The sequence below is a fragment of the Syngnathus typhle genome, linkage group LG5 (assembly GCF_033458585.1).
Source record: "Syngnathus typhle isolate RoL2023-S1 ecotype Sweden linkage group LG5, RoL_Styp_1.0, whole genome shotgun sequence".
Lineage (NCBI taxonomy): Eukaryota > Metazoa > Chordata > Actinopteri > Syngnathiformes > Syngnathidae > Syngnathus > Syngnathus typhle.
Window position 1 is genome coordinate 10,454,147 of NC_083742.1, and position 21,205 is coordinate 10,475,351.

The 21,205-nt window shown below is 45.4% G+C and overlaps 2 protein-coding genes across 4 annotated transcripts in view; both read left to right on the forward strand.

The window, feature by feature from the left end:
* Positions 1-2,158: 2,158 nt before the first annotated feature.
* Positions 2,159-12,482, forward strand: LOC133154020 (macrophage mannose receptor 1-like). The gene is made up of 33 exons (XM_061278400.1): positions 2,159-2,371; positions 2,448-2,542; positions 2,677-2,789; positions 2,978-3,133; positions 3,216-3,295; positions 3,697-3,811; positions 3,882-3,923; positions 3,995-4,162; positions 6,259-6,378; positions 6,453-6,560; positions 6,644-6,667; positions 7,017-7,228; positions 7,290-7,396; positions 7,508-7,620; positions 7,811-7,945; positions 8,057-8,142; positions 8,258-8,444; positions 8,528-8,575; positions 8,654-8,821; positions 8,976-9,098; positions 9,182-9,289; positions 9,355-9,387; positions 9,457-9,594; positions 10,285-10,419; positions 10,504-10,652; positions 10,733-10,853; positions 10,928-10,979; positions 11,046-11,109; positions 11,179-11,312; positions 11,383-11,432; positions 11,493-11,666; positions 11,747-11,892; positions 11,971-12,482. Exons 1-33 carry the CDS (start codon positions 2,159-2,161, stop codon positions 12,106-12,108), a joined length of 3,855 nt encoding a protein of 1,284 aa, XP_061134384.1. The 3' UTR covers positions 12,109-12,482.
* Positions 12,483-13,581: 1,099 nt separating this feature from the next.
* LOC133153937 (probable E3 ubiquitin-protein ligase HECTD4) overlaps positions 13,582-21,205 on the forward strand; it is a 29,415-nt gene continuing 21,791 nt past the window's right edge. For 2 of the 3 annotated variants that reach the window (XM_061278256.1, XM_061278257.1), the window contains exons 1-12: positions 13,582-14,259; positions 16,396-16,949; positions 17,974-18,063; positions 18,150-18,277; positions 18,744-18,852; positions 19,527-19,665; positions 19,737-19,907; positions 19,993-20,185; positions 20,263-20,424; positions 20,516-20,629; positions 20,707-20,847; positions 20,969-21,204. In XM_061278256.1, the coding sequence (XP_061134240.1) occupies positions 14,113-14,259; positions 16,396-16,949; positions 17,974-18,063; positions 18,150-18,277; positions 18,744-18,852; positions 19,527-19,665; positions 19,737-19,907; positions 19,993-20,185; positions 20,263-20,424; positions 20,516-20,629; positions 20,707-20,847; positions 20,969-21,204 (2,184 nt within the window). In that variant the 5' untranslated portion in view covers positions 13,582-14,112. The remainder of the gene's footprint in view (positions 14,260-16,395; positions 16,950-17,973; positions 18,064-18,149; positions 18,278-18,743; positions 18,853-19,526; positions 19,666-19,736; positions 19,908-19,992; positions 20,186-20,262; positions 20,425-20,515; positions 20,630-20,706; positions 20,848-20,968; position 21,205) is intronic. The other variant, XM_061278258.1, reaches the window with a different exon arrangement.

Here is a 21,205-nt window from a genome sequence, read left to right on the forward strand (position 1 = left end):
TCTTTTTCGAGATGAGCACCATTTCTTCCTTCATACCGTTGCCACTCTTGTTCTTTCCATTGCTTTCTCGTTCGTTCAAATGTTATCGTGGCTTTTTAAGGTGCGTTTATCCTTTTCGTTTATGTTGGCTGCTGGTCTGTCAGAATATACGAACAACTTGACTTTGAAATAATTTCAAAGGGCCTCATTCAAAGGACACGCACTCAAACGGACGAGCGCATTTCGGTGGTCTGGGGAGACCTCTAGTGGTTGATGTGAGAAATATGAATGGCGGGCGACGGACGGCAGCAACACGTTTCAAACGTCCGCGATTTCTCCACGCCACACAACGATACAAAGTAACACGAAAACAAACAATCTACGTATAATGCAACAACAAACGACCTCCACGCCACATAACGATACAAAGTAACACGAAAACAACCAATCTACGTGCAACAACAATGCAACAAACATTCTTTGGAGGCCACGAACCCTGCCGAACTTGCGCAACTTCACATGGACTTGTAAAGCACTACTGTACGAACCTGCGCTCTTCCTAACTGAACTGCTCATGCACAGCTCAAAACACACACAGACAGCGTCAGCACATTCTGCACGTAAAACTCCCAATATTCATCATCATTAGGAACAATCATTTCTTACAGCCCTATATGCAATAGATCATGACTTACATGATCGAATTTTAATTCATCATAATGAATACAACAGATATTTCTTATAATTAATATTTAATCATTATCCATATTATTGATACATATTATGAATAATTATTTCTTACAGCCCTTTATACAATAGATAGTTCTGAGCGCCTCTATTATAAAAATATTTCTCGTTTTTTATCTGAATATAATTCAAAAAATAAAATTATATACATTGTAATGAAATTATAAATGATCATCATTATAATTTCGGTCTCTTTGTGTGTTGTGACATGTGGAGAGATTGACAATAAAGCTGACTTTGACTTTGACTTTGATCATTTAACAATAATTTCTTACAGCCCTTTCTACAATAACTATTTCTTCATGAACAAAAATGTCTCATGAATTATATGATCAAAAACCTCATCAAAGAGACATCAATAAACACAGAAATCCATATTATGATTTATTTATGCAAGACCAACTTACAAGCAAAAATGTTTTGTCTTTGCTATTTATTTTGCCAGCCTTATCTTTCACAATCGGGACAATATTGACTTGGCTCGAATCGAAAACCCAGAAAAACAAATGGCTGGTATTGTTTTCCCATTGAAAATTGTCAGTGCTCAGCAGATAACCTGTGGGCACCACATGCCTTATTTCTTAGGCTTGATAACAACATGGTTGACTTCCTGTACAGAAAATAATCCCACCTTCCTGTTTGTTCTGTTATCGCACACAAAAAGATATTAATACTAATATTTCTGCTATGAGTGTTCCATTTGCATCATCTAAATGTGTTTTCAAAGAATTCACTAGTAGTAATTCATTTCTTTTTCCTAATGAATTTCTCTCCGAAAAATCTTTTTTTTTTCTCAATGATACTTTGTCATTTGATTCAAGGACACGGGCTTCTTGAGATAAAAAGAGTGGAGCGGGGTCCAACTGTTGCAATGTTACAGTCAATTGAGTTGCCTTGTGCTTTAGCACCCCCCAGTGGTGAAATGTGCGATGACCTGATTTGGGTGTACGTCATTGGTCATCAATATGCCACACGGCCGTAACTGGTGGGTGGGGATCGCTGATGGTGAAGATGAAGTGCTAACACTGAGTTTGAGTTCGATCCTCTGATGAAAATTACAGGCATCTTGCACAATTGGTGGCTGACTACATCCTTTGTTTGCCCCACTGTACAGCTGAAGCTTAATAGCAGAACTTTAGGGCAATTGTGTGCATTCTCATGTACATGTAATCATGATCAATGATGTTGTGAAGAAATAAAAGTGAATCAATCGACCAATCAATCCTTGGCAGGCACACGTGCTTTGATGCAAACAATCAGCAGCTCACCCAAAAATGAAGGACAGGCAAGTTTTTGGAAGGGGCCAAAGGGACAATGGGCGTTGTCCCCCCGACTGAATCCTTGTGCATTTGGTTGCCATGCCCCCGATGAAGAGCATCGAGTAAAAACATGCCGTCGGTGTGCTCTGATCTGTCCGCCTGTTCCCCAAATTATGCCCTCAGCCAATCAGTGTGCTCCCGGGTGGCTCGGGCGCGGCACCAGCTGCTACAAGAAGATGCAGGTCCCCAACGGTTGGCTAGGCGCCTGGGACCACTGTCTCTCTGAGGGCGGCAACCTGGTCTCTATCACCTCCTCGGCCGAGGAAAACTTCGTGAAGGCGACCATGGGCGTGGACACCCGCTTCTGGCTGGGACTCTCCAACCAGGTGAGACGGAAGCGGCAGTGGACTCTGCAGCGACAACTGGAATTGTTTTCTTTTTTCCCCCCAGAAATGCGACGAGGTCTGGTGTCGCTTTGAAGGCAGGAGCCAGAAGCTGACCTGGTCCGATGGCCAGACAACAACACACCGCAACTGGGCCTCAAATCAACCCGAAAGGTAAGACGTAACAACTTTACATGCTGTTGTCAGGCGGAGACGGCGGCGTAAAGGTTCTGGAACCGATTTTGAGAACGACCACTCAAGGAAAAATAGGAAAATGTTCCTTTTTTTTTTTTTTAATCTACCAACAGCGCCGACGTTGTGTCCTGCGCCTACGTGAACCAAAACGCTTGGAAGGATCGCGGGAGGTGGAGGTCTGGCTCCTGCGATTCCTCCTTAGCCTATATGTGCAAACGGCCGCTGGGTAAGCCTACATGTTTGTAATCAGGTTGACTTTAAAAGGAGAAAAGCTCAAACAGGTCTTTTTTTATGCAGACTGTCCGACGTGTTCCCCCAAAATTCGTCCTGTTGTACTGAAGAGTGAGTTGCAGCACGCCTATTTGCACCATCTCGTCATGGTTTCCTCCTCAATGTTTTTCTTTGTGGCCTCAGCTTCTGACTGCGACGAGGGCAACTTCCTTTATGGCGATCATTGCTATTTCTTTGCCCCAATTGATGAAACTCAAGAGGATGCCGAGAAGTTCTGTGCCGCCCGGGGAGCCCACCTGCCTATCATCCACTCTAAGCAAGATGCCCAATTCCTGCATGGTAAGCACCAAGAGCGCCGTAGTCGTCACTTGGCTGAAGCTCTTCTTGCCCTGAAGCTCTTATTCTCCCTCCTTTCCGCAAGATCACTTTGAAAGACAAATACCTTGGTTGGGACTCAAGAAGAAGGGCAACAACTACGAGTGGAGTGACGGAACAGCTTTGGTAAGTGAATTGCTGGAGGCCTTTGGAAAAGTCGGTTTGCAGGCATCCGTTTTGTCTTGAGGCATCGGGCAGCCGATTACACATTTTTGGCACTCTGATTTTAGAGACAGTGAGGAGGCAGTTAAGATGTCCAGGAAATATCCTGGATGGTGGCTCTGGTTTGTCTTTAGGTCTTCAGGGTTAGTTGCATTGTGCATGAGACCTTTGGCTTGCCCGAGAAGGCACAACATGCTTCATTTCATTGCCATGTTCATACTTATTTGACTGACAATAAAGTGAAGCCGACAAACCAAAGTGAAACTTTAATGAGAGGAGGTACGCCATTAAGTGAGGAAATGCGGCAGGAAGACGACCACATCAAATGAAACACGCTAAAGTTCTGTCCAAAATCTCGTCCGCAGGACTACGAAGACCTCATTACCTCAACCTACGGTGGTGACTGTGCAGTAATATTTGATGCATGGATCTACCTGAACTTTCCATGCCAAAACAAGAAGGCAGTTATCTGCCAAAAAGGTGCTAACGTTGCTCCCGAGCGCTCCTTTTGGACAGGTCCTGCATTTGCTTATACCCTCTTTCTCCGCAGCCAAGCGCGGCGGAGGGCGTCCACCATTGGTGGGCCAACCTGGTAGGTGTCCAGCACTGGCGCCGTCCGTCTTACACTGCCTTACGTAACGCCGTCTTATGTCTGCCTCGCAGACTGGACTGAAAAATGCGACTGGTGGCTGGACCACCCCTCCAGCGACTTCTGCTACCTGATCATCCCACAGCCCACCAAGACCTGGCAGGAGGCGCAAGACCACTGCCAAGCCCACCAAGGGAACCTGCTCAGCATCGCCGACGCGATCGAGCAGGCCTTCATAGAGGGTAGGCGGCCATGAATTGAAATATTGGCCATGAACACGTTATGTTTATTTTGCACATATTTAAAACGCGTAAATAGGAAAATAAAGCACTCTAAAGTGCCATATCTAAGTCACCCGAAATGAAAAAAAAGCAACCCGAAAACCCCAACAACAAAGAATGCTCGAGTAGGAGGAAGGAGAGCTTTTTAGATTCCCACCCTAATCCATTCAACAAATAATTCAACATACAAATCAATAAAACAGAAGTAGACACACTTTCAGATTCCTTTTTGCCTGTGTGTAGTCACTTTGTCTATTTTCTCATGCATGTTAAGAGACCAGATTTGATACACTTTTTTGAGCAGTTTTGATGTGTGCTCATTTTCTCGACCATTGCACAATTTCACCCCACAAACAGTTATACACATTTTTAGGGTGGTTCAGCAGACTTTTCCACTCCTAATATTCAGTTTCCTTCTCAGATGATAGCCACTCTGCCTGCCTTTCCATAAAAAAAAGTGTCTCCCGCTTAGAAGAAGGTCACCATATCTTGCTGTGTACATCATAATTTGAGCCGTCAGATCCCTGAGTGACAAAAGTTTTGTCTGGTATTATACAAAGTGCATTTGTATTCTTGTTATTTTTCTTATTGCGTGACTTATTCGTTGTTACCCCATATTCCCACAGAGTAGTTCAGATATGGCAATCTGAGTAGATGTCGGTATCTGGAGTCCGCAATGCTTCAGAATTGCCTTTGACATTTTTGTTTTTACATGATTCATGTGTGATTTCCAGCAGATTTTTATTGTCAACAGTCACACCCAGGAATTTTATTTCAGAAGCTCTTTCCATCATAAGATTGTCAATTTTCCCTTCCAAATGAGGTTCGATATGTATACTTTGCAAATCATACGAATTGTGTTTCACTCAAATTGTGGTTGTTACCATAAGCTGCTGTAAATTGTCCACAGCGCAATAGATGTTTGTATCATGAGCAAAAAAAAATGCATTTCATTATTTTTGATGCATTACTCCATGATGATCGCGTTTAGGAGCAAGGACAGCAGACCCTTGAGGTTCTCCGCATGTTATGGGCAAAAAGTCTGATCTCCAATTTTTACAAATTGCTGCCTGTTGATTAAGTCGCTCCTCACCCAGTCCACTCTGACGCCATGATTTATTGTGACAAGCTTTCTTTAGATCTGTGAAAATACCCATCACCTTTTTTTTGTGTGTGTGATGCTCTCTATAGGATCCATTAGTGCCATTGATGTTGCGCTGAGAATCTATATTGACTTTTTTCTTTTCTTTATTCAACAAAGTTGTCTAGTTTTTCTTTGAAACCTTTTCAAGGATCTCGGAGAACTGAAAGAGCAGAGAGAGAATGGCGTGTGATTAGTCTATTTCTACAGTGGTGGTAGCTATTTTCATGTCATTTTGGAAATCTACCAGATGTAAGACATAATGCATGTGTGAGTCAATGGTTGTGCAATTTCATCAAGAACTTTTGTTGATGATGCATATGTCAATATCATTGTAATCAGTTAAGGTTTTACTTCTACACCAAGAACTATATGGATTGAGCAGCCTTCATTCCCCTGACCAAGTCTGTCTGGATCCTGTGTTTTTCCTGCCAGCTGGCAGGTCCTGCATTGACCAAAAAAAAACAAACAAAAAAACAACTATTCATTGACCACCGCTTTCATATTGTGTATCGATCGCTCGATTTCAATACAATAAGCCGGCTACTTTGTGTTTTTGTTTTTAGCTCCAGTGTTTAATACCTTCCGTCCACATCCCCTTTGTATTAATTTTTATATCTCTTTAAAGGACAGGTTTGATTGGTAAATTGGTAATCCCTCGTTTACCGCGGATAAATTGGTTTCAAGACCACCTGCAAAGTAGTGTCACAGTAGTGTTTTTTTTTTAAACATACATTGTTTGTGGATCAATAAGTGGATATGAAACCATATAAGTGCGTATGTTATCATTAGAACATTAAATAACAGTTAAGCGTAGTATACCGCACTGTTATTGCTGGCTTGGTGTTGATACAACTTCTCGTCATCTTGGCTAACATCCCCCTATTCTTCTTGCATGTTCTCTCTTGATCCACAGGTCATGTCAAGAGTCAGGCACAAGCGTCCTCTCTGTGGTTGGGCGCCAATGTCCCACTCGATGACGATGACGCCAAATGGATTGACGGATCCTCATTCACGTTCAAGCGCCATTGTGAAGGTCGGTCGGAGACGGTTGTCTGCTGCATTATGGAGGAACGGAGGAGCACTGAGATCTTGTCTCCCTCCCTCCAGGTGACACCGAAGGGGGGCATTGTCTTTCCTTACTCGCTGGCAGCGGCGACTGGAAGTACGACCCGTGCGGCAACAACAGAGGCTACGTCTGCAAGAAAAGAGGAAAAGGTAAGTGAGGCATGACGCCCCACCGACCGTTATCGCCCCTTGACGTCCGTCTGTGCCTTAATGTGTGTCTTTTCCTCTTGCAGGAGTGAAAGCGCCAACTCTTGACGGTAAGTCAGACTGAGCGTCAAAAACACATGATCCTGGAGTCACACCATGCCAACCAACAAATTCTGTGCAGTTTTTGGTTCATTTTTGTGAAGTACTCAGCCACGTGTCAAATGTTTTTTTGCATCGTCTTAACTTGTACAGCGGCACTTTGTATGCGGCCGTGGTTGTTTCTCAAGCGTGAAGGTGAATTTTCCGGAATCATTTCAAAAAATGCACTGGGCTGAGCTTAACCAAGTCGAGTGATCTTCCAATTTTCCCGACCCGAGAAAATTACCCTTTGCTCAAAAAGATGGACTGCAGGGCAAAAACAGGAGTGTGCTCTGATCTGTCCGCCTGTTCCCCAAATAGTGCCATCAGTCAGCGAGTGTGGTACCGGGTGGCTCAAGCACGACTCCAGCTGCTACAAGAAGATGGCCGACTACAACAGTTGGGTGGGGGCCTGGCACCACTGCGTCTGGGTGGGCGGCAACCTGGTCTCGATCACCTCCTCGGCCGAGGAAGACTTTGTGAAGAAGACCATGGACAAGTACACCCCCTTCTGGCTGGGACTCTCCAACCAGGTGAGATGAAAGCGGCAGTGGACTCTGGAGCGACAACTGGGACCGTTGTTTTTCCCCGCAGAAATGCGACGACTCCTGGTGTCGCTTTGAAGGTGGGAGCCAGAAGCTGGCCTGGTCTGATGGCGAGACAATGAACCACACCAACTGGGCCTCAGATCAACTCGAAAGGTAAGACGTAACAACTCAGCATGCTGTTGTCAGGCGGAGGTTCTGGAACCAATTTTGAAGATGGACACTTGGGGAGGAAAAAAAAATATAGAGATATTTTTCTCCCGACAGCGCCGACGTTGCGTCCTGCGCCTACGTCAACCAAGGGGGAATGGGTCAGCCTGGGCAGTGGCGCTCTGGCTCCTGTCATTCCTCGTTGGCCTACATGTGCAAACGGCCGCTGAGTAAGCCTGCACGTCCGTGGTCACGTTGCCAATGAAAGAAGCAAACAGGTCTTTTTTTGTGCAGGCTGCCCAGAGGGACAGACGTGTTCCCCCAAACATGGTCCTGCTGTAATGAAGAGTGAGTTGCAGCACGCTTATTTGCACTTTGGCCGTCTTGTTGTCACGGTAACGCTTTTCTTTGTGGCCCCAGCTGCCTACTGCGACGACAACACCTTCCACTATAACGATTATTGTTACCGTTACGTGAAGACGTATAAAAATTATGACGATGCCGAGAAGTTCTGTAATGCCCGGGGAGGCCGCCTGGCTAGCGTCCACTCTAAGCGTGAGGCCCAATTTTTGTATGGTGAGCACCAAGAGGAACGGCCGCAGTTGTCATTTGCCTGAAGCTCTTCTTGCCCTGAAACTCTTCTTCTCCTTCCTTCCTTTCCTCAAGATCACTCGCAGACCTCACAATCTGCTTTGGTGGGACTCAAGAAGACGACGGGCGACGACTACAAGTGGAGTGACGGAACAACTTTTGTAAGTGAATTGCCTAGTTTTCAAAAGCTGAGCTGGGAAAGTCCAAATTTGAGTAGCATAAAAAAAAAGGGGAGAAATGCCGCTCGAGGCTTCAGCGATTGGATTGTTTTGGAAGGGAAATGGGCAGAACATGGGCGCGAGTGAGCCGAGGAAGGGCGTTGGGAGTCCAATACACGCATGTCGTCCGCAGGAGTACAAGGAATGGGAAAAAGACACCACGGGGAACTGCGCATTCCCAAATTCTGTTGGGGAGTTGAGTGGCTCTCAGTGCTCAACGGAGCGGCCATTCTTCTGCAAAACAGGTGCAAACGTCGCTCCCGAGCGCTCCTTTTTGGACGCATCACGAAGCATTTGCTGATATTTGCCCCACTCCCTTTCCTTGCAGCCAAGCACGGAGGGACTCGACAGCTGCCATCATTAGTCGGCCTAGTCAGTAGGTGTCCCACACTGCCGCTGTCTTTTATGCTGCACTGCCGCTGTCTTATGCCGTCTTACGCCGTCTGGCTCGCAGGCTGGACTGACAAATGCGGCTGGTGGCTGGACAACCCCACCGACAACTTCTGCTACCAGATGATCAGCCAGCCCACCAAGACCTGGCAGAAGGCGCAAGCCGAATGCAAACGCCTCGAAGGGGACCTGCTCAGCATCACCGACTCGCATGAGCAGGGCTTCATACAGAGTAGGCTGGCCGTGAATTTGCGTGTGACTCGAGAAAGAAACTAGTTCCTAGTTTGCCTTCCTTTCCAACTCGAAACCTGATCAAGCTGATCCATCAAGTTGTAGTCAAGTGTGAGTCGTTTTGGAATCTTGCATGTTCTCCTTGGGATCCAAAGGTATCGCCAAGGTTCTGATGGGTGATGACGTCTCCCTGTGGTTGGGCGCCAACGCCTCCATCGAGGGTGACGGCGGCAAGTGGGCTGACGGATCCCCCTTCTCTTACCTCCACTCGAGTGCAGGTCGGGCTGAGGCGGTTGTCAGCTGCACTTTGGAGGAACGGATGACCGCTCAGATCTTGTCTCCCCTCCCTTCCTCCCTCCAGGTGACGTCGAAGGGGGGAAATGTCTTTCCTTGCTCACTGGCAGCAGTGACTGGAAGCGTGACAAGTGCGACAACATGAAAGGCTACGTCTGCAAGAAAAGAGGAAAAGGTAAGTGAGATGTGACGCCCCACGGTGGGTGGACCTTCATCACAGGTTCTGGTTCCCGCTTCTAGGAAAGACAGCAAAACCCCAGCTGCCACATGACGGTAAGTTGCTTTTAATGTCTCTGTAAAAAAAAAGACGAGAGAAGTCAATGGTTGTGCTCTCTCTCACAGGCTACAAGGAGAAACTTTTCTGCCAAGTCGGTTGGAACGTCCTTGAATGTCCCGATGAAAGAGTCATCCGCGTACAGTCGGCTTTCCATGGACGGAGGCGTAGCGACGTCTGTCCGAGTGGCGCCGCCAGATCAGGCAGTAAGAATCCTCCAGTGGCATAGTTGATTTAAGCTCGCTGTCCTGGAGCCGTTTCTGTCGCGAGGTGTCACACGCAGTCCAGTCACTCGTTTGTAATCCATAATTCAATATCAATAGACGCTTTAGTCATTAACCATTAGATGAATACCATTAGAATCAACCATTAGAATTAATCATTAGAATTCCCTACGTCCTGAAACAAGTTGAAGTCAGTATGTAAGTGTGCGAATAAAATGCGCGTAAAATGGTGGTGTATTGTCACTTGCAGATGACTGCAGGATGAAAGGGGCTCTCTCTCACTTTAGAGCAGTGCTTCTCAATTATTTTCTGTTACGCCCCCCCCTAGCAAGAAGAAAACTATTCGCGCCCCCCCTCCCCACCGTGACTATCCTAACTTGTCTTGTAAGTCGTAAAATGTTGCACTGTCGCAAACGTCACAGAAGTAACAATGAGAGCGCCACTGCCCCCTGCTGTGAAGATTCGCAATTACACTTTATTCTAGTACTGCCAAAAAAAAAGCCTGTTCCCCAGGGTCACCTCCACATCGTCTACAGCTGTGAGAAGAAAGGTGGGCTTCACAAGGAAAGAATCCAACGGATCCCCAGAAAGAGCGTCGGCTAGGAACGGACGGGTGGCCAGACGTGAGAATGAATGAGCGAGCGTTCCTTCCACTTTTTTGTCTTTCCTCAGTGTGTCTTGACAGTCTGGGCATCGCTGACGGGTCAATCCCAGACTCCTCCTTCTCAGCCTCTTCCTCTGCGATCGATGCCGAACCTCACAAAGCGCGTCTGGGGGGCAGCGGTTGCTGGAGACCCTCCGAAATGCGTACGTAAAAAACAAAATCCCAGCTCGCCGACCTCGTCCGTCGTAGTTTGGTATCCTGAGCGATGGAATGCCTTCCGCCCTCAGTCGGCAGCTGGATCCAGGTGAACCTCGGTCAGAGGTTCAAGGTGACTGGCATTGTGACCCAGAGCTGTACATACCAATTGGAAAGTTCCACCCTATTTGAGTTGGAGTTCAGTATTGACGGAGTGAATTGGTATCGCCCCCCAGAGCAGGTGAGCAAGCGGTAGCCGACTCAACTTTGTCATCCAGGCTGTTGTCATTCATTGCAAACGCGCGTGTGTTTTGTTTCCAGCCTTATCTGGGGACGTACATGCTAACCAGGCTCGTGTTCGCCAAGTACGTCCGCCTCCTGCCAAAGTTTTATGGCCTTCACTTTGACGTCTTAGGGTGCACGCCTGACGACACCTCTCGCGGTGAGTACCGACGTTTGGAGTGCAGTGGAAAAACCAGCAAGAAACAGGCTTTGATTTGCCCTTCTGACCCGCAGACATCTTCTGCAACAGCACAGGCACCAGCCTCGGCCTCGACGGTTCAATGACGTGAGTCAAACCCGGCATCAATTTTTCTTGCGCAAAAGCCTCCTCGTAACTCAAGGTCTTCCACAGGGTCCGGTGCCCGCCTGGCTGCGCCCAAACCGACACGGTCTACGGAACACAGATCTACCAAGAAGTATGTTAATTAGTGCACGACCTGCCAGCGGAGTTCTTGTTCTTTGTCTGAGATGTTCTCTGAGTGCAGGAGTCAAACATCTGCGCGGCTGCCATTCACTCGGGCCTCATTGAGAACAACATCGGAGGAATCGTGACCTTGCAGAAGAGTGAGCCACAGAAGGCCTACAACAGCTCCGCCAGAAACGGGATCGCCTCGAAAGTGTGCGTGCTCCGCTTTCACTGGCGAGTCCACTTAAAGATGCCCGGCTCATTCTCACTTTACTGTCTGCAGATATGTGAACAAATTGGCTCCGTCTCCGTCTTACACTTTTGCTGACAAGGGTGAGTAGGTTGTCTAGAACAGAAAGCATATTTCATCACGTGACGCCATCTTGCGCGCAGAGCCGAGATGCTTGGGACCTGAATGGGAGGAGTTTGCGGACTTTTGCTACAAACGTTTTGATGAGAGGAAGACGTGGTACGGCGCTCGACAAGCCTGCTCCTGTCTGAAGGCCGAGCTGGTGTCCATTCGGTCCAAGGTTGAGCGGGATTGGCTGCAAGACCTCCTGACGTCAGGTGCGCGCTCGCCAAGCGTCGCAACTGCTTGATCGCTGCCATATCTGGAAAGCAAATGAGAGCTCTCTTGCTGTTTGCAGCCCACGGCAAGACGTGGATCGGACTGAACGCCCTGGTGGTTCCCGGCAAATTCGTGTGGTCGGACCACCAGAAGGTGACCTTAACCAACTGGGCTCCGCAAGAACTTGGCGACAGGTTGGAGAAATGCGTGGCCGCCCTGAGCCAGGTGGGTGCGGAAAAGATTGACGCGCTCGCCGGAGACGAGTTTTTTTTGCATTAAAATCAATCTCACTTGGACTTTCAGTCTGGCAAATGGAAGATGATGTCGTGCGAGCAACTCAACGGCTACATGTGTAAGATGCCCACAGACCGTTATGGGCTGGATGGAAAGGCGTCAATGCAAGTGGCGAGTAATCATTTGAATGCAATTGACCTTGCATGATCGTTCTGTTTGATTTACCATGCATTTTGATTGACTGATTGATGCATTATTATGATTGATTTACCATGCATTAATCTTTTTCTTAGATTTACCATGCGTTATTACATTTTGATTGACTGACTGATGCATTATGATTGATTTACCATGCATTAATCTTTTTGTTCGATTTACCTTGCGTTATTATTCTGTTTACTTCTTCTTCTTGACTTAACATGTGATATGATGATTTACCATGCATTATTATTATTTTGTCCAATTTACCATGTTATTATTCTCTTAAGATTTACCATGCGTTTTCATAATTGATTTCTTATATTTCATTTACTTATTGTTAAATTTACCATGCATTATTATTCCATCTGTTGTTTTAACTTGTTTATTTGACCCAAAAAAATAAAAAATAATAAAGACAATTGGTGTGTCACCTGTTAACTCATTTAATAGTTTACTGACTTGGACAGGGCAATTTTATAATCTGGTCAATTTGATCATTCATTTATTACGCCCGAGGTACGAGTATTAGTCAGACTTCCTCATGACGCCATTTGGGTGCATTTTGTATTGCTCTTTGTAAGCATTTTGGAAAAAAAGGATTGTATCTTGCTTTGTAACGATTTTGATATTGCTATTACCGTAATCAAATACATACATACACCATTTAAAACAAAAAAACATTTGGAAAGAATTTGCAGCATTTTGTCAAGGCTTTATGGTGGCTGGCTATGGAAGGTTAAAAGCAAAGGTTGGGGACCCCTGAGTGGGACGGACAAAATTAAGTCAGAAAGGAAAAGATGAGCGTGAGTTTTAACTTAACTCTCGTGCACTGAAAAGATTCGTTATTTTGAACGAATCGTTCACTCACGAGCCAACACTAGTTGCCACTAGTGATTTGCATTCCAGTTCTTTTAGGTGAACTGAATCTTTAGAATCAGTTCACTCAAAAGATTCGTTCAAATGAATCCTTCAATGAATCCTGAATATAATAATAATAATAATAATTATTATTATTATTATAATTATTATTATTATTATTATTGGCACACTGGGTAGCACGTCCGCCTCACAGTTAGGAGGGTGCGGGTTCGATTCCACCTCCGGCCCTCCGTGTGTGGAGTTTGCATGTTCTCCCCGGGCCCGCGTGGGTTTTCTCCGGGCACTCCGTTTTCCTCCCACATCCCAAAAACATGCTTGGTAGGCTGAATGAGCACTCCAAATTGTCCCTAGGTGTGAGTGCGAGTGCGAATGGTTGTTTGTCTCTGTGTGCCCTGCGATTGGCTGGCAACCGGTTCAGGGTGTCCCCCGCCTACTGCCCGATGACGCTGGGATAGGCTCCCGCACACCCGCGACCCCCGTGGGGACTAAGCGGTACACAAAATGGACGGATGGACTTTAGGAAGTAATTTGTTCACTCTCGTTCACTGAATAGATTCGTTATTTTGAACGAATCGTTCACTCACGAGCCAACACTACTGGGATTCTCATTAACGTCTTCAGCCACCCAGACAGTGGTAGTGCCATACACGAAGATGGTTGAGGTGTAATTTTTCTTACAAAAATTACCGATGACAGATACAGTATTTGTCCCGAGCCGATTGACGTTGTAAAGGCTTGGCGATCGAACGTGTTTAGTGCGAGTGTCACGCCCACTCTGCTCGGAAACGTTAACGAGTCTACGCCGCACGGTAAGCTAGCTCCGCTTTTTGCTAGCCGAGGCAGACGGCTAGCAATAGCAGCAGTCACTGTTTGCACGGACGGACGGGAAAGGCGCAGGCAGACATGCGTTGTGAGCAGGACCTGTCATCGCTCTCTTTTCACCGTGTGGCTGCGGTCCGCTAGCTTGCAGCCTCGCACGGCGCGTTCTGCCAAACACCGTCGTCAAACCGGCAGACAGGCTTGCCCACATTTTGTTTTTGTACAACAGCCGAAGCCAGGGCGTTTTCTGTCATTCCGGCACTGAATTTTTAATGTTCGACTCCTTTGGCATCACTGTCGGGGGAGAGAGCGATGGGTTCCGGGGCGGTGGACTCATCCCAATGGCTTTCGGTGAAAGAGGAAACCATTTTTCTCCACGATGGGCTCATTCGGGTCACAGATTTGGCCGAACTCCCCAGTGAAATTGGTGTGTCGGAGCAGGGGGACACCGAGCAGGAGGTGAGTCGAGTGTCGAGTCACACGCCCATGGCGCGTTTGTCTTTTGAACGTGTTTATGAAGGGGACATGCATCTATGACCGCGGTGGGCTTTGCATTAGCGTCTATGTAGAATGTGCTTTGCAGCAACACACCCTTGATGACAACGATAGCGCAAACGTTTGCAACTTTCCCTGCCCTGCTTGTTATCGACCCCCTGTCAAGGTGCTTGTTGGTCGCGTGTTTCCGGTAGTTTCTTTCAGAATAAAAGTATTGGAAGCAACGGTTCATATTTCATATTTATATTTACATAATGTATTCTGTACAATCATTATGGTCTGAATTTGTATAAGCAGCCAATTTGCTTTGTTAGTGACTTTGTTTTAGGTTTGCGTCTATGATACATATTGGTTGTGTATTCGCTTCTTTTTAAAAAGAACTTTGTAGCAGAATTACTCATGACTGAATATGATGCGAACTTTCATAGATTTTTAAAGATGCTATTAAGCAAAGTAAGGTTAAGGTAATATTTGTGCTTATTTTCTTGTCCCAATCCAGGTAAAGAAAATGCTCAGGCAATTATTTTGAAGGGACAGGATATTGGCACTTAATGGAAATCACAAAGCAATTTCCATTTTATTTTCATAAGCTGTTATTAGTATTCATAGACTTTAAGAAATCAGTTGTACATTCATATTGTAGACTTCAGCACAGTACTACATAATGCTCGGCTGGTGTCATCATACTTAACTGTGCATTGTATTTTGGTCCATACAACACTGACTGACAACAATAGCTTTGCCTTTGTGAAATGACTTAGACTTCAGGCTACATCAGGCCAAAGAGCAGTCTCATTCTGTTAGTTTTCATTCATTTGTCAGGATAAGGCACTAAGCAATTTCTGAATCTGCCATGAATTGCAACACCCAAAAATGAGTCAGCATTTTTTGCATAATCTATCTGAAAGACGAATATATGAATTAAAAAGAGTTAAAGGAGGTGTAGATCCTGTGCAGCCAAGCATGCACCTGTTGTGCAGAGGGAAGCGTGGGCCACCAGAATGTTATCTTGAAAATGATAGATGATGCCCTTGTAAATGTGGACGGCAAAGTATATATTGCTGGGGTAATTTGTTACATTTTTTTTTCACAACTCTATACTGTTGGCTATTATTTTTACAAATTATTGTCCAATCTAAAGGCATTGAGATTGGGTTGCTGTTTTTGACGACCTAATGTTAATAATTGAACAGCCTTGTTGATTTTGTGCTGACATGTCTACTGAGATCCAGACATTTCAATGAAGAGGTGAAGATGAATCTCGTTGTCAGACATCAGAGTCGGGCAAAATATGCTGGTTGCTGGGCGGATGAACAGAATTGTTTAATATTACAGTAAATAGAGTTTTGATTGAGCATTAAATTTCAGTTCGGCCTTAGTGATATCAAGCATCATAATCATGCTACTTCAAACTGTCTGCAAAGTAACACTTAATAAACATATTCCCTAATATCTATATGATATTTAAGCCAATGATATGACATAATTTGCCGTATCTCTTCATGATGGGAGACGGACACAGAAGATCCCTTTCTTAATAAAGTTCAACCAAGAGTATCCTTCGTGACAGCAAAACTGACAGTCTTGCTTAACAGGTCCCTTTTCTTTGTTTTTATACGTTGTTCCCTATTTCTGACCTTATATGCTCTCAGTTTACGACATTCATAAATTTTGGGATTTTGTTGTGATGTTAACGTCTAGCAGCAGCAGTAATTTTTAGAACAAGGCACAAAGGTCCCAGACTCCAGTAAAGACTTTTACCGTAACATTAGTAGAGTTAGTGAAATGTAATCAATACAAATTGTGCCTGCTGAATGCTATAATAGTTTTTTCCCCTTGTCCTTTGTTCATAGGCCTCACATTCTAATCGATAGCTGAAATGCTTAAGTGCACATGAAGCACATTATTTCACCATGCTGTGTCAAGACTACTATTTCCAAGAGCAAAGAACTACAGACATGATTGTGCTTTTCTCTTGTTGGAATGTCCTCTTGGTTCTTTTGCATTAAACCCAGCTTTACAAGATGTATCCTCTTGTTTGTTCCACTTTTGGGTGAAATAGTTTACACTGTCATTTTCCACCATTGTCCTCCATTCCAGATTCTGACATTTGAGACGAAGAACCCTGCGGAGCTGGCCGAGCGTCTACGCGCAGTCTGTGGGAATCAGAGTAATGCCTACGCCCGCCTGCTGGAATACCGACTCAATGCTCTGCGTGGCCTGTGGGGGGCGCAGCGGCAGCTGGCCCTGGAGGAACAACAGGAGCGAGAAGGGACTGGGGGTGCTGATGAGGAGACCTTGGCCTTGCTCAAAAGACAAGGTCTGCTCCAGCAACCCGAGCAGGCTCCCTTTACCTCCCGTGTGGGCCTGCTGCTGGTCTTCCCCCTTCTACAGTCACAGACCCGCAGTGACCCGGCGCTCTGTAGCGTCACCGCCGAGGTGCTGCTGTCCTGTCTCCGGGACTGCCAGCCGCTCAGCCTCAGCAAAGAGCCTGCCGACTGCCTGAACGGCCTGGAGGGGCTGCTCTGCTCCTGGTTGGAAGATGGTGCGCAGGAGTCCGTCCAAACGCAAAAGGCCACTCAAATGCAGATTCTTCGCACGCCCAGACATCGAGAAAATGCTGCTGCTGCCCTGGTTGCACTTGCTTGTGCTCGGTGAGCCCAAAGGCACACACTGCTAAACATGTTTTTTTTTTTTCTTTTTGCTGTCACACCCTCAAATATTTCCAGTCATCAGTATGTTTTATGGTGCTGGAAGTTATAGGCTACATTAACGGTGTAAAAGGTTTTGAAATAATTTCCCTCGGTGCCATTTATTCATATCGCAAAAAACATAGGTGTGTAGACCTTTTTATATCCACTGTATTTCATAGCCAATAGGTCTGTTGCTTACGCTACTTGCAGAAACGCAATCCGATTTAACATCTGATAGGCCAACAGTTGTAATTCGACTAAACCATGTGCAAACATTCTTACCTGTTGTATAATTTTCAAGGATAATATTTGCCCAACCTTTGCTGATACTCTGAAACCTATTTCTAACAAATCGAGGTTCACATTTTTTGTCTGAATTTGATGCAGTTTGTCTGTCCTTGTAACAATTATGCAGGAATACTCACAGAGGTGTGCTTTGGATGTTGTGGTTGCAGTTTATCCCCGCCCATATAGTCTGAGTACGCCTTTTTAACCAAAATCGGAAAATCTTGTGTCTTATATCATTGAGCCCGAGCCTGACAGTTACAGTATGAGGACTTGTGGGCCTGCATGGTGTTAACCGTAAAACTAATCAGTTTGGTACAAGGCGTTTTATATCACCGACTGTCACGTTGGCGTTTTTGTGCGTCAGTCGGAACACTGCTTCAGCTTCTGCTGGTGACAACTGATCTTGACTTGTCAAAACCAGAACACTCTCCTCTTTTTTTGTTGCGCCTTTATTGAACCGGCAGCTCTTTGTTGTCTCAAAGCATCCAGGCCTATTGCTAAATCTACCATTCGGAAGGTGAAGCAACGCAGAAAAAAGATCAACAGTTGTCATGCTTGCTTGTCATGATGTCATCACGTTGTAGTCAAGCAAGGCAAATGTCACTTAATCAACATTAAATTATGAGTGGTGTTCTTTTTTTGGCTGCTCTTGTTATTCTTTTGGGGGATAATCTGCCAAACCTTTTATTTCCCCCAGAGGATCTCTAAAGACCTTCATCCACACAGTGCATCTCCTTCAGAAACAATCAGATCTTGGCCAACTCCCAGTGTCAGATGTCCTCTACAGGTGATGCCTTGATGTTGATTCACCACATAATCAACTGTGTAAATGACTTTCCCCCTCTATGGAAGTAACCTTTATTCTGGTTTCAGGCTTTTGCTGTTGGAAGGAGGCCCGGGCTCTTCATCATGCCTGCTCGGTGGGAAACACACCGTGTCGTGGGGTTTTGAGGATATGTTACCTACACCTGATAACTCTGCTGGAGGAGCTGAGAATAAAGGTTTAGACCTGATTAAATTAAATGGTTTTTATGACAATATGTATTTTATTTTATTTTTTTAACAATGTGTTCAACTGTCTTAACCCAATACGTAACAATTTAACACTGCTAAGGACAGGCATTGAGTGTTATGGTGTAACTCAAGGAATATATATTCAGCAGGGTTTTAAGGGTGAAATACAGACAAGGCAGTGATGACTCAAAGAAATCAATAAGATGACTTTGCAGAGCAGTAGAAGCTGATCAGGGGTGTACTGTATATCCATAGCAACAATTTTGCATTAACGGTACTTTGCAAAGCTAACAATAGATGATCAATTCTTTACTCTCCTCTCTGCTGGCAGTATCGCTGTCAAATCAGTCTAGAGCAACTATCAGCAAGCATCTTAATTCTCTCATATTGATCCTCCTTTTCAAGACCTGTTGTTTTCCCACCTTGTAATTCTTTTCGTCCCCTTTCTCACAGACACCGACCTGGGTCGCTGTCTGGCCACAGACGGGCTCTATCTGTACACCACTAACTCCTCTGGGAGAGGACTCAGTAAACTCGGCTCTGGCTTACACGGAACCCTGAGGTAATACAACACTTGCCTTTATTCTACAGCATCCTAAGAAAAGAGTGAGATGCTGAATATATCTGTCATCTCAGTCATCCCAATAATGTCTGCATTCTTTCCTGTATGTTTCTAAATAGATATCTGGCTGCGTGGAGGCATGTCCTGTCTGAATAGCTTTAATTGATTAGTTGATGGGTCACCAAGGCACTGTTGCACTTGCTTTATTTTGCACAATGTAGTTGGATTCAATTTACATTGATATTTTCAGTGGATTTTGAAATGAGCTCATTCGATGTTAAACAAACCTCTGTCATTTAATGAGTCCTGCTTGGAATCAACTTGTGTTAGTTCCTTCTGTCAGTTCATCATCTTGGAGCACTGTGTTTCGTTGAATAGTGACGGAAACCCTATCGCGTGCTAGATGAGCTAAAACAGGCATTTTTCTGTTTCTTTGGTAATAGCCAGGTGTCCCAATACCTTGATGAATGGAATATTTTGTGGGTTTGTAGTCGTATCATATTAAGGTTTCTGTTTTCGTTATTTTATCCTTTCAAAAATATATTTAAAAAAAAAAAAAAAAGCCTAACCAGCAATGGGCTGGTGTGGAATGAGTTCGTGGCAGGTAATGAAAGTGAGCTGTCAACACACTTGCACAAAGTGCATAAATGAAAGCTCTGCATGTGTTTGTCCAGGGGTTTTGTTTACTGTCGAAATGAGGAGTTGGATTCTGGTTGGGTGGTGTACAGCAGCGCTCGCCTTCTCCATCGCCCTTCTGCCTTTGATGCCAAGCCTCATCAGCTGTGCCAGGTTATTGACCCCTTCACGTTACAGGTAATTCTCCATCAAATCGACCAACATGAAACCCGGTAAAATGAAGGATTTAATCACACTGCTGTTTTTAGGTTTGTCAGATTGTCCCCATGCCAGCCCATCACTTTCCAGTGGGTAGCAGCATGACTACGCTGCATCTCTGCTCAGATGGAACCTACCTATACTGGGTATGGTCCCCGGCCAGTCTCAACGAGAAGACACAGAAGGGCCACTCCGTCTTCATGGATGTCTTTCACCTTTCCGTGAGTCATTTCTCGGTACGATTTTAACTGTATTACTAGATTTGTTTGTAATTTGAGGGGTTCTCCGCTTTTGCTCACGATACAGACCCAGACAGGGCTGTGTATTGCACACATCTTGCAGGAGAGAGTTATTCTGACTCGCAAAGAAGGCGAGTCTTCCAAGTGCTTGAATGAGCTTCTTTTGAGTCGAATGTCTCGCTTCCGGGCCTCACATTCTGCCACGTTGGCTGCTCTCACAGGCTCTACCATCACAAACACTGTCAAAGAGGAGCAGTCTGGTAATCAATCATCTCAACATGCAACATATATATTATATTTATTGTTATTTGCATCATATCTCTCCTCCTCACTATAGCTGTCAACACAAGCTGTGGACTCCCCTTGAAGACTCTGAGGAAGACCCCAATGTATGTGTGTGGAACATACTTAGTGATGCTAGTCCCACCTCCTGGTGTGTCTGGGAGTTCTGCGACACGCTCACTGTTTGGAGGTGCCAGCAGTCTGTCCTCGCTGAAAAGTAGGAGCACATTCGCACTGTTTTTGTCACTAATACTTTTATTTTTACTACGGCAAGTGCTTTCCCCTAAAGTGTCCGCTTGTTATTTCAGTATTAACCTCTAGTTTAGTCTTCAACCTTGCTGACGGCCAATTCAGCAGCCGCGCTGACCTCATTGATGCTCCTGGCAGTTCCCTCGGCAGAGGAGCTCAGGTGGCAGGACTGGGTGAGTGTTATTGCTGTCCCCAATGAGTGTTGGAATGGAAAAAGAACTAAGTGCCATGTGATTGTGTGGCCTTTTAGGAGCTTGTTATGATGCACGGAACAACTTGATCTGGACTTGCTCAAGCGATTACATTGATCAGTGGTGTAACCCGGGCAATCAGGCCTTTCATCATGTGTGCCACAGGTTGGGTGTGAGCCATGTCATAAAAGAACCCAAAGGTTGGACTATAGCACTTAAAGCCACGCTATCCGTGTTGCATGCTGTAGTAAATCACAAATCTCAACTTTTCTTTCATTATTGTTTTTTTTTTAAAAAATGTTTTACCCCCTTTTTTTGCAGAAGAAATGGTGCACACGAGCGAGGTGATCAACCAGCTCCTTCATCATGTAGGTGCCATGTGTGTCCACCAGCTTAACCTGCTAGCAACTAGCAGTACCAGCCTGCCCCTGGGTGCCCTACTGGGCAAACAACATCCTATCGAGGCCAGTCACTTCAGCAGTATCTGTGACATAATGGAGAAGGCAATGGTCAGCGGAGATACCAGCATCATCCGCTGTGTTTTGGTAGTCTTCCAGG

Bases quoted from the DNA above. Each gene is read 5' to 3' on its own strand.
- LOC133154020 (XM_061278400.1), top strand. From the start codon at position 2,159: ATGCCCTCAGCCAATCAGTGTGCTCCCGGGTGGCTCGGGCGCGGCACC. The intron at 3,134-3,215 runs GTAAGCACCAAG...CCTTTCCGCAAG, and splicing joins AGATGCCCAATTCCTGCATG to ATCACTTTGAAAGACAAATA. The intron at 11,893-11,970 runs GTGGGTGCGGAA...TTGGACTTTCAG, and splicing joins GCGTGGCCGCCCTGAGCCAG to TCTGGCAAATGGAAGATGAT.